The sequence below is a fragment of the Aulonocara sp. 'chitande type north' Nkhata Bay genome, linkage group LG16 (assembly GCF_057382095.1).
Source record: "Aulonocara sp. 'chitande type north' Nkhata Bay isolate Kocher_YH1m ecotype deep benthic linkage group LG16, A_spYH_male_GT1.1, whole genome shotgun sequence".
Classification (NCBI taxonomy): Eukaryota; Metazoa; Chordata; class Actinopteri; order Cichliformes; family Cichlidae; genus Aulonocara; species Aulonocara sp. 'chitande type north' Nkhata Bay.
In genome coordinates, this window is record NC_141359.1 from 41,316,397 (window position 1) to 41,328,991 (window position 12,595).

At 40.9% G+C, this 12,595-nt stretch overlaps 1 protein-coding gene across 1 annotated transcript in view; it reads left to right on the forward strand.

Annotated features, from left to right (window-relative positions):
* Positions 1-11,943, forward strand: part of LOC147312160 (kinesin heavy chain-like) — a 52,326-nt gene extending 40,383 nt beyond the window's left edge. Inside the window, exons 24-26 of the mRNA XM_086267321.1 lie at positions 1,225-1,441; positions 1,536-1,703; positions 8,666-11,943. Coding sequence (XP_086123447.1) covers positions 1,225-1,441; positions 1,536-1,696 — 378 coding nt within the window. The 3' untranslated portion in view covers positions 1,697-1,703; positions 8,666-11,943. The remainder of the gene's footprint in view (positions 1-1,224; positions 1,442-1,535; positions 1,704-8,665) is intronic.
* Positions 11,944-12,595: the final 652 nt, after the last annotated feature.

Sequence of the window (12,595 nt, forward strand, 5' to 3'; positions counted from 1 at the left end):
GTGTGTCAGAACAATGAGGCGACTGCTGTCTCCAGGTAGAAACAGGAGTGATACACCTGCTGCTGTCAGACCTGCAGGTATCAGGCTGTGATGTTCTCCTTTATAGTGGACAGAAATTATTTTTTTGGAGTGGCACAAATAATTTGTGGCATCTTATTCAAGAATGGCTGATTGTTCTGTAAACAGTTTGAAATGGTTATTTAAAAAAGGTAAAAGGTAAATGGATGCAAATAACTTTGTTGTTTGGAAAACTTGTGCATATGATTTTAAAATTGACTATTTATATTTGCATTTAAAGTTATGAAATATGATTCATTAAACATGTTTGTGGTTGTTACAGTAAAAAATATAACTTTTTCTACTCGGATTTTATGTTTTTTGTCTGATTTTAGATCAATTGTGTTAATACAGTATGTCAAAATGAAAACGTAACTGTAAATTCAGACACGTGAGGTTGTGCTGAAAAGGATGATACCAAACAAGGCAAAGTAAATAGTTTTTAAAGGTGAAATGTAGAGGAAACATCAAAAGTAGTTAAAAATGGCCAATTATACCCTGGACCCCGGAGGGTTAAACACTTTTTTTTAAAGTAACAGAATAGTTACTTTCCAAGTAATTAATTACTTTTAGAATCTTGTAACTCAGTTACTAACTCAGTTACTTTTTTGAAGAAGTAACTAGTAACTGTAATTAATTACTTTTTCAAATTAACTTGCCCAACACTCCACTAGGGACCGCTTGAGACAAAACAACATCTGGCGTCTCAGTCAGGGTTGCTTTCACGGTCACTAAGACAACAGGCTGTTAGGTGAAAGGTGAGTGAATAGGGAAAAGCACTTAGTACATGTTTAGCAGAGTTTGTAGGTGCTGCTCCCCTGGATTGGACAAGGCAGATTGCTGAGAAGCTGGGACCAGCCCGAGGCACCGACGATGGGAGAATTAAGTGTAAACTATGATTTCTCCCCATCAATTTTAATCAATCAGATAGATGCACAGTCTCATATAAAACTTTGTATACTGATAAGTTGAGGAACTCTGATCTGCAACTTTACAGCCTGTGGTCTTCTGAACAAAGGGGATCCATGTACATGATAACATGTAATCATTCATCGCCTGCTTTAATAAATAATAATTAAAGAAAGAAGTGTTTTACCTGGGATTCCTCAAGGTGGATAAACAAACACGCTTTCAAGTCACATAACTGACAGTAGCTGTTTCCTCCAGCTGGTTCGGGATAACGCTGAGCTCCGCTGTGAGCTGCCCAAATTGGAGAAGCGTCTCCGGGCTACAGCGGAGCGAGTGAAAGCTCTGGAAACTGCTCTGAAAAATGCAAAAGAGTCAGCCGTGAGGGATCGCAAACGCTACCAACAGGAAGTTGACCGCATCAAAGAGGCTGTGCGGTCCAAAAACCTGTTCAGGAAAGGACACTCGGCTCAGATTGGTGAGAAGATAACTTAAAACAAGTCAAGTCTGATATGTGATGTGATAGGCTGTTTGTCTTTACCTAAACTCACCTGTTACCTGCATTCATATAGCCAAGCCAATAAGAGCCGGTCATCAGCACCATCAGAATCCGTCCTTCTCCCATGCTATCCGACCTACCATCAGAGGAGGGGGTGCAGGGTCCAGCCCACAACACCAACCCCCCCGACACCAACCTCAGCAACATCTCCACCAGAACAGCAGCAGCAAGTAGGCTCCAGGTGAGTCACACCTCAGAAACCATGGCACACAACTACAAAGCTTCAGCCACAACTTTATTTCTGTCAGCACTGCTTGTCAAACTGATCTGTTTTATTACAGCTCATTAAATAAAATGCTTGGGAGCTTTTCTACTGTATATTTGAGTGGAGGAAAACAGGATAAAAGACATGCTGTGGGAGAGAGCCAGAGATTAATAATAACTAATGATTAAATGCAGAGAGGTGTATAAACACATAGTGAGTGAAAAAGCTGACTGAAGAAGAAACACCCAGTGCATCATGGGAATCCCCCAGCAGCCAACACCCACATAGCAAGCAGGTCTGGCCCGGATCTGGTATCAAGCCGGGCCTGCTGGTTGACTTCTGGCATGGTAAGTGGTATGTCATCCAGATGTGGGCCAGGCCTGGCGTAGATGCCACTGTTTATGTTCCTATTTTCCTGTTTTAGTTAGAAGACCCAAATGCCATGTTGCAATTAGAGATGGCACGATACCGATACCGATATCATAAATTTGGATATCTGCCAATACCGATATGAATCCGATGTAGTGTGTTTTTTAATCAATAAAACTTTTTTTAATATCTTGCTGCTTTTTGTATAAGTTCATACTCAAGTTAAAAAAAACACTAAAGCTATTCTGTTATACCTTTATGCAAAAAATGCACTGCACCCAAAATATTTCATAGTTCAGCAAAACTGATCAATCTAATAAACTTAAACCTGCTCCATCCTCCCTGTTCTGGTGTTTTAAAGAGTAAGCAACCTAACTAATAGGGTTCTAAAACTCCCAGCAAAAAACCCCAAAAAATAGGGAACCACCCTCCACCTCATGATGCTTAATCGACGTAATCAACTTTAATTTGATGCAGTGTGGAAAAAAAAATACACAGAAATAAATTAATTTTGAAGAGTAATTAAATAGATTCATCATCTTTCTTCAACAGAACTGCAGACTGCACAGATGGTTCCCTAAGGAAAAAGTACTATAGCTTACTAGGGTATATTAGACTTAATAGTTACTATATACAGTAATGGACGACAGACAAACGCTTTTAAATCTCCAATTCTCTTACTCGCATTGCTCGGATCCATATTGGAACCTGGGCAGTGTTGGGGAGTAACGGAATACATTTACCGCGTTACGTATTTAAAATACAAAATATGAGTAACTGTATCCGTTACAGTTACCGTTTAAAAAGGTGGTATTTAGAATACAGTTACTTTGTTGAAATAAATGGATTACACAAGGGTATTTTCCTGTTTCATATTATCGCGGGTCAGGACTGTTTGGGTTTTGTTTGTTTTGTTGTTCCAGGCGGCAGCGTTATGGTTGCCATGGTTACAGGGTAACGCTCTCTCTGTGTTTCCTGGGTGAGAGAGCACCTTTTTGTTGTTGTGCTAAGCTAATAGGCAGAATGCTACAGGCATCGCCCTAAATAATGTAGCCTCATGGGCAGTGTAGTCCGTGCTGCAGGGAGAATGGACTGCTATACACGTTATGTGTCTGTGAGCGCGAGGAGGGAGAAAAAGGAGAGTAGAAAAGTACGAGTTGTCATCGAGCAGAAACAGGAGCTGGAAGCACATATTATTATAGCATATATAGCATATAATAATAACCACTGCAGCCAAACAGAGAGCCTGACGAGCCCAGTTGTAAGTAAGCTATTAAGACTTAACTGTACACTGTTCGCGTTTTCCTCCGAAACAATAAGTTCCGTTGGAGCAGCCTTTCAACGCCTCTCTCTGTCTAAAACTTGACCCAGAGAACAAAGTAAAGCTATTTTTCGGCTACGAGCCCAACACGGAACCCGACGTATTAGTCAGAGGTCCCTTTACTACGGTTTGGAGCCGCGGACCTTCAGTAACAGTAATAAATCACACAGCAATAGTACATTCATGTAGTTGTAAAAAGCATGATAATATATTAAGAAATCCAAAGTATTCAGAATATGTTACTCTCATTGAGTAACGTAATAGAATACATTACAAAATACATTTTGGGGCATGTATTCTGTAATCTGTAGTGGAATACATTTTAAAAGTAACCTTCCCAACACTGAACCTGGGTGACGCCACCCTGTTACGGCTAGACTCCACCAGTATTTCCTGCCTACCCCTTCCCAACCTGCACAAGAAACGTTACAGGAAACGGGGTAATAGGAGTGTTCTTCGCGTCCGCCTCAAGGCTTACCTTAAAGCAAAGGCTACGGATTATCCAAATGCTGGCCAGGATAGTCTACGCTTTCTCCCCTCCTCCGGAGATAAAGTTTCTTCTCTTAAGTCCTCGCTTCCTTTAGTGTCGAGCCCTGTTTCTTCTCCTGGTTGTTCATCAACCTTCCATCAGTTTGAGCCCGTGTCACTCCTTACTCTTAAGCGATTAGTTGAGCAACTGAATAATACTAATCCTATATATATCCTCCCATCTTGCATAGTATAGGTATAGTATATCGACCCGTCAGCTTTTAAACATGCCGTAGTCCAGCCTGGTCTTTAAAAAAGGAACCTTGATTATAATGATTATGTTAATTGCAGGCCGAGCTCCCATTCCTGTCTAAAATTCTCGAGAGGATAGTTTTTTCACAACTCCTGTCGTATTTGGATGCGAATGACATTATTGATAAATTCCAGTCTGCCTTTAAACCACGTCATAGCACCGAAACAGCTTTGCTTAGAGTCCTAAATGATCTTCTAATTGCTGATACTGGATGCGCTGCGGTCCTAGTTCTATTGGATTTATCCTCGGCATTTGAAATGGTCGATCACAGCATGTTGTTAGCGAGGCTTGAGCATAATAATAATGGATTGGATTTATACAGGGAGTGCAGAATTATTAGGCAAGTTGTATTTTTGAGGAATAATTTTATTATTGAACAACAACCATGTTTTCAATGAACCCAAAAAACTCATTAATATCAAAGCTGAATGTTTTTGGAAGTAGTTTTTAGTTTGTTTTTAGTTTTAGCTATTTTAGGGGGATATCTGTGTGTGCAGGTGACTATTACTGTGCAGAATTATTAGGCAACTTAACAAAAAACAAATATATACCCATTTCAATTACTTATTTTTACCAGTGAAACCAATATAACATCTCCACATTCACAAATATACATTTCTGACATTCAAAAACAAAACAAAAACAAACCAGCGACCAATATAGCCACCTTTCTTTGCAAAGACACTCAAAAGCCTGCCATCCATGGATTCTGTCAGTGTTTTGATCTGTTCACCATCAACATTGTGTGCAGCAGCAACCACAGCCTCCCAGACACTGTTCAGAGAGGTGTACTGTTTTCCCTCCTTGTAAATCTCACATTTGATGATGGACCACAGGTTCTCAATGGGGTTCAGATCAGGTGAACAAGGAGGCCATGTCATTAGTTTTTCTTCTTTTATACCCTTTCTTGCCAGCCACGCTGTGGAGTACTTGGACGCGTGTGATGGAGCATTGTCCTGCATGAAAATCATGTTTTTCTTGAAGGATGCAGACTTCTTCCTGTACCACTGCTTGAAGAAGGTGTCTTCCAGAAACTGGCAGTAGGACTGGGAGTTGAGCTTGACTCAATCCTCAACCCAAAAAGGCCCCACAAGCTCATCTTTGATGATACCAGCCCAAACCAGTACTCCACCTCCACCTTGCTGGCGTCTGAGTCGGACTGGAGCTCTCTGCCCTTTACCAATCCAGCCACGGGCCCATCCATCTGGCCCATCAAGACTCACTCTCATTTCATCAGTCCATAAAACCTTAGAAAAACCAGTCTTGAGATATTTCTTGGCCCAGTCTTGACGTTTCAGCTTGTGTGTCTTGTTCAGTGGTGGTCGTCTTTCAGCCTTTCTTACCTTGGCCATGTCTCTGAGTATTGCACACCTTGTGCTTTTGGGCACTCCAGTGATGTTGCAGCTCTGAAATATGGCCAAACTGGTGGCAAGTGGCATCTTGGCAGCTGCACGCTTGACTTTTCTCAGTTCATGGGCAGTTATTTTGCACCTTGGTTTTTCCACACGCTTCTTGCGACCCTGTTGACTATTTTGAATGAAACGCTTGATTGTTCGATGATCACGCTTCAGAAGCTTTGCAATTATGAGACTGCTGCATCCCTCTGCAAGATATCTCACTATTTTTGACTTTTCTGAGCCTGTCAAGTCCTTCTTTTGACCCATTTTGCCAAAGGAAAGGACGTTGCCTAATAATTATGCACACCTGATATAGGGTGTTGATGTCATTAGACCTTCTCATTACAGAGATGCACATCACCTAATATGCTTAATTGGTAGTAGGCTTTCGAGCCTATACAGCTTGGAGTAAGGCAACATGCATGAAGAGGATGATGTGGACAAATTACTCATTTGCCTAATAATTCTGCACTCCCTGTATAGCCCAAAGCACTTTACAATGCCACTATTCATTCACTCTCGCATTCACACACTGGTGGATGCAAGCTACGGTTGTAGCCACAGCTGCCCTGGGGCAGACTGACAGAAGCGAGGCTGCCATATCGCACCATCGGCCCCTCTGGCCAACACCAGTAGGCGAAGTGTCTTGCCCAAGAACACAACGGCCAGGACAGAGAGCCCGGGGATCGAACCGGCAACCTTCCGGTTACAGATGCGCTTCCCAACCCCCTGAGCCACGGTCGCTCTCCAATAGGTCCTTCTCGGTCAACCTGGGCACCTGCTCTTCCTCCGCTGCACCTGTCTGCTGTGGAGTGCCTCAAGGATCTGTGCTGGGCCCTATTCTTTTCTCGCTGTATATGCTCCCTCTAGGTGCAATCTTTGAGAAATACAATATCGCTTTTCACTGTTATGCTGACGATATACAGATCTACATTGAACTAGCTGATGATCCTGCTCTGTCTCTGCACTGCTTTCAAGAGTGAATGTGTCAGGTCAAAGAGTGGCTCTTAGGAAACTCTCTTATCTTGTCAGATGCAGGGAGACATGGAGAGAAAAACATAGGATGACGTAGGGAGATAACACAGACGAACCGGCAACAGGCAGGATAACACACAGGGCTTAAATACACACAGCAGTAATCAAGGGATGGGAGTCAGGAGAGGAACACACATGGGAAAAATCAGAGCTGATGAGACAGGGAGACGTAAATTGAACACCCTCACATGAGACAAAGACCTTCAAAGTAAAACAGGAAACTCACACACGCAAAGACAGACTCAGAGACGCGGGCTTAACACAGACCTGACTACAATAGAGGGGATACACAGAACCAAAACGTAAGAATAAACAAAGATACATCAAGAAATCAAAGATTAACAATACAGAACAGAAAACACTGGGTCACAGACCCAGGACCGTGACATATCTTAAATGATAATAAAACTGAAATCGTTGTATTTGATAGTAATATTCCTCGCGGACAATTTCACGATGCCTTTGGTTCCCTTGCCAGCTCCCTCTCTGACACTGTTAGCAATTGATAAACAAGTGTCCGCTGTAGTTAGATCTAGTTTCTACCAACTGCGTGTCATTTCTAAGGCTAGGCATTATGTTCTGCATAAGGACCTGGAAAAGCCTTTGTGACCTTCTGGAACTGGGAGGTTTGAATCTATTACCCCTGTTCTAGCTGACCTGCACTGCCTACCCATTAAATACTGCATCCAATTTAAAATACTGCTGCTTACTTTTAAAATTATCAACAACACAGACCGTGCGTTTGCCTTGGCTGCACCACATTTATGGAATAACCTTCCTATTGTTATCTGCGCGTCTGACTCTATCCAATCATTTAAATCACAGTTAAAAACCTATTTATTTAACCTTGCCTTTCCTGCTTGTTAATGCCTGCATCTGATCCCTAGACTTACTCTATTTTACCTTTTATACATATCTTTTGTGGTTTTGTGCTTTTAACATGTTTTACTTGATATGCATTTTATGCCATTCCTGTGTATTAGTAACACTGACCTGTTAGCATACTTGGTATTTTGTTATGGTCCTATAATGTTTATAATATTTCTGTCTTATTTTCTGTCTTTTATGTGAAGCACTTTGGTATACCATTGGTTTTTAAATGTGCTCTATAAATAAAGTTGTATTGTATTCTTTTGTTAGAGGATCTTCGGGTAGAGTTTTAAATCTCACATTGATATTCCAGAAGAGCGTAGCGGGTGTATGAGAGTCTTTGTATCTTTCACACACATGTTGTGTAATAGGGGGCAGAATCAATAGAAAAGCAAACAAAAAACAAAATAATGCACCTGTTTTAGGAGCCGAAGTAGCACGCTGCCATCACATCAATCCAAGATTAATTGGATTCCTCACAGTGTTATTGGAGGCCAAGGTAACGCCATTTAAAGTATCTGGTTAGATATCATGTTTTTAAGGTTTTTAGAAAACCCTGATGGACTAATCCCAGGCTATCGAGACTAGCAATTGGGACATGGAATGTCACTTCACTGGTGGGGATAGGTAACGACAGGCCAAGAGGACCATGGGTCAGGCAGTAGCCGAAGCAAAAACCTGGGTTTAGGTGGAATTCGGAGAGGCCGTGCTGAAAGCCTTTTTAATTCTACTGACATGTCATCTGTATGAAAAAGCAGAGTCTGTGTACAAGGGGGGGCGAATTGTCAATCACCGGGAGTGAGGCCACTTAAACAACTCCATGGTTGCAGAAGTCCTGGGGTGGAAGAAGTTTGGCCTAAGTTCCTGAAGGCTCTGGATGCTGTAGAGCTGTTTTGGTGGTTCCCATCTTTGCCCTCCCAGGAAAGTCTATGCCAGGGTGCTGGGAAAGAGAGCACATATCTACATGGATATTAAAGTCACTCGCTATAATTATTTTATCTACACTGATAAAAAGTCTGAGAAAACTGAATAGGAACAAACTCTTTCTCCCGGGTCAGAGTATGTTTAATATTTAATGTTGAAACCCTGAATTAACTGTTTAATCAGTCAGTTTGTTAACTTCTTTCTGAGTCATCATTTTTTTAATCACTCCCATTCTTCACAGGTAGCAGATGACTCTGGATCAGTTTCCTTTTCTGTGGATCTTTGAACTCTCCTGTTTTCACCACTCTGCCTATACTGGAACCACACCCCACAATGTTCTGCCTTAACAGCCATTCCACCTTAAACAATCCACCTTAACAGCCTTGCCAGCTTAACAAACATTCCACCCTAACGCAGGTGCTCTCTCTGACTGTTTTCTGAATTTTTGTTGTTGTTCTTTATTCTCAAACAATCAAATATCTTCAAAGAATTACCGCTAAGAAAAGTTAGTATCTTCTTTTTTTTTTTTTTTAACTAAATGACATTTTTAGATTTTGGGGTCTCTGTTGCCTTTATTACACAGCACAGTGGAGAAAGAGAGGAAGGATGCTCTCGGATCAGTTCTGCCTGGTCGCTGCATCTGGTTGCCTTTAGCTGTGAGCTAAACCTGAGTCTGAATCTGAGTCTGTAAACCTGTCAGTGTTTACTCATCATGTTTAAGACATTCAACTCTCAGATTTAAAGCAAACAGATTTTTCACAGAGGTGCAGAATTCCTCGTTTGAAATTAAATTAAAAAATAGTTTATTATCTTTAAAAAGTGTTATTCTCCAAACCTAGGTAATCTGGAAATGCTGCTCCCTGATTCCAACTCCACCCAAGGACAAAAACTTTTAGCAGTCTAAACTCTACGCAGCCGTTTGTTGACTTCGGCAGTGAGCCACGCCAAAATAAAGGTCCCTAATGTTCCCTGCCCAATATGAAAGTCAAACAACAGATAGATTTCTAACCCAAGGTCCTACTCAAACAAGAGAAAACAGATTTCAACAGAAAAGGCTTCTCATTCATATCAGGCTGCTGCCGTGTTTAACATATAGTGAAAGAATACTCCAGGTTGTCTAATTTACAAAACTATTAATAACTATTTACAAAGAGCTTGATTAGGTCTCACAACGCCACACACACAAGTTCACTCACTTTACTCACTAATGAACTTTTTGACTCAGGAGTTTCACACAGAGAACACTCAAAAGTTACCATCAGAAACACACAGCTTGTTGTCCAGTCTGGGAACAGGAATCCAAGCAAACAACTCGGCTGTCAAGATATACCCACACAGGACCCTGGGAGGGAGGAGAGAGAAAAACCCACACCCACATTCTCTGGTGGGAGGGGTCACACAAATAAAAACACACATAACAATGATACTAAAATCAGTCAGGGCTGTAGACTAACTTTTTGCCACAGTTGCCTGGTGCACCTAACTTTTTTTCCTTAGGTGCACCACCACCTGTCAACACAAAGTTCTTTGTTTGGAGCACATTTCTACAAGAAAGACAAGTTACTGAAAAAATTGTTTGAAGTGCTTCACTGAGCTGAAATTTAAACTTAAAACATCTCAAGATATATTCAATAAAAAGAAAATGTAAATTACAAAGACCTGAAAGTGCCTGACAGGCTTCAAAATGAACATCTCAGTATCTGAACAGCTTTATATCTTATGGACCCTCCCCCATTACAGTCACATGGCCCTCAGATGTCCTGTAATCTGGCCTTTTCCCCCTTTTTCCCCATGTGTCTGTGATGACACCTGTAACCCGGGCACACGTGACATCATTACTATACATGGGGTTTACCTTCAAGACATTTTTCTTGTGAAGAATTATTTTGGACTTGAACTTAGTGAACGGAACATCTTCTTTGGGAATATCGTAGGCAATGTTAAACTTAATCATCACATCGGCCTCCTGTGACGACCTGTTTGCTGCCGCTGAAAGGCAGTGGGGAGAAGCCAGTGCATTTATCGCAGCATATAATGTGTTTTCTGAATGCACTGCTTTTTCAGCGTTTCTTTTTGAAACGTATTAGCTGCAGTCACAAATGCAGTATTGCCGGCCACAGTTTCTCCACACTCACTGCAGTAAATGCAGTGCGTCATGTTGTCAGCTTTACTGTATCTTAGCCAGGGAAACTGGTCAAGCCGCTCTCTTCCCAACGTATACACTTTACGCCTTTACTGTCAGTGGGCTCTGAGTCCATCGTATGTGGCTCATTATCTGATGCCGTCTCTGAACCAGTGTTAGACATAACCTGAGAGGTTGATGGCTCCGTGTCAGAGCACTCGCTATGAATTTCAGAGGGATCAGGCCTTAACGAAACAGTTATCAATCGTTCTTTTCATCTTTTCTCATTACCCACAACTACAGCCACTTCTATCGGGTCTAGGCTGCTCACCTCTGTCTATCTGCCTGCACCTTCAAATGTACACACACAGGCTTACATCTGGACCATGACCAATCAGAGAGCTCCTGCCCCTCACTATCTCTGATTGGTTTAGACCACGATACAGGCATAATGTGTGATGTTTTCTTTACTTGAATGACTGGTTGCACCGGTGCGACCTAGGATTCTTTTAGTCACACCACTGAGAAGTTAGGTCGCATGTCACACTCTAGAGCCTTGTTTATGTTGATGCATTAAAAACCTCAAATCTTTTTTTTTTAATGAAACAAATGTTTCTCACATTTTTTTTTTCATTTTGAAATAAAAATTTCAAAGTGTTACAACTTTTGATTATATGAGTTTTTAAACCATAAATATGATTGCAGCTTTAAAAGACGCTGCTAGAGGAATAAAATTCAGGAAATTCCAGGAACATGATCGAAAGTTTTTCTTTTTTTCTTTTTTTAAAAAATGAATTTAAAACTTGTTTTCCTGACGACAGTGTTGGATTGCAGATATTGATTGTGTGTTTTTAATGTGTTTATTACTGAAATGTAATTTAAGGAGTTTATTTTACTGTTTATTTATTAGCTTAAAGTGAAAAATGTGTATGTTACTTTTGTCACCCAGCTGGAAATGATCATGTGTCAGTGTGTTTGTGCGTGTGTTAGTGTTGTGGTTGTTGTTGTGAATCTGTAGTAAGTTTACAGAGCGGCGAGGCTGATGAATGACAGCTTCAAAGTGACACGATCAGCTGATGGCAGATGTTGTGAACAGGAAGTTAGTGGCATGATGTCAGCCAATCAGAACATCATGTTTTCTGCAGTGTTTGTGGTCACTTTACATCTCCAACATTATTCAGTATTGAAAGCAAACTAAAGCACATCTGTTTGTAAGTGTTTATTGATGTATTGGTAATGTTTACGTGCTGCTAATGAAAGTGTTTATCATAACTATGTTCATAATGTGCTGTAAGAACAAAGTGATACTGAAGTGATTCACAGGTTGTTGTAAAGACATCGAACATCACGTGTTTCTGAACTTGTCAAATAAAGTGAAAAATTGAGTGTTTATCTGACATCAGGAATAGCGTTTACTTCTTAATCATTTATTTAAACACTGGAAAAATTTGAGATCGGATGATTAAACTGATAAATTTTTCATATACAGGTCAGTGATGTATCTGGCTTAAGTAGTTAAGCTCGTGATTAATTACAACAGCTGTAATCGGGTTTATGTGAACTATTGGCATCGTTATTTATTTATGTTATATTTTGCACTCTGTTTTTGTTGAGATGGTGTACGCATCTTCAACACATTTGCTATTTTAACTGTCTTAAGGAGTGGAATGTCCCTTCTATTTTTTTTCTGTTTCTTGTAAAAAATCTAATAAAATTCAAGTCTTAAAAAAACACTGGAAAAATTCTAGAATAACATTTATAAAACAGACTTTTAGTCAGCCTCTAATGAACTGCCACTTTACCGTGACACTTTGGGGGTATCCAAATTCATGGGCTACATCCTCCTGAGGCCGCATTTGTTGGCCGACATGCCGAAGGCTGTCCAGATTCGTAGACTCCTCCAAATGCAGCCGACAAATGCGTCCTCCTTTTCTCCAAATTTGAAGGATGGGTCGGGTGTGTCCTTCGTGGCCCACCATATCCCAGAATTCATAGCGCGGCCCAGCCAATTCCAGTTTCCAACAATGGCGGTCACTACTAAGTTTTTAA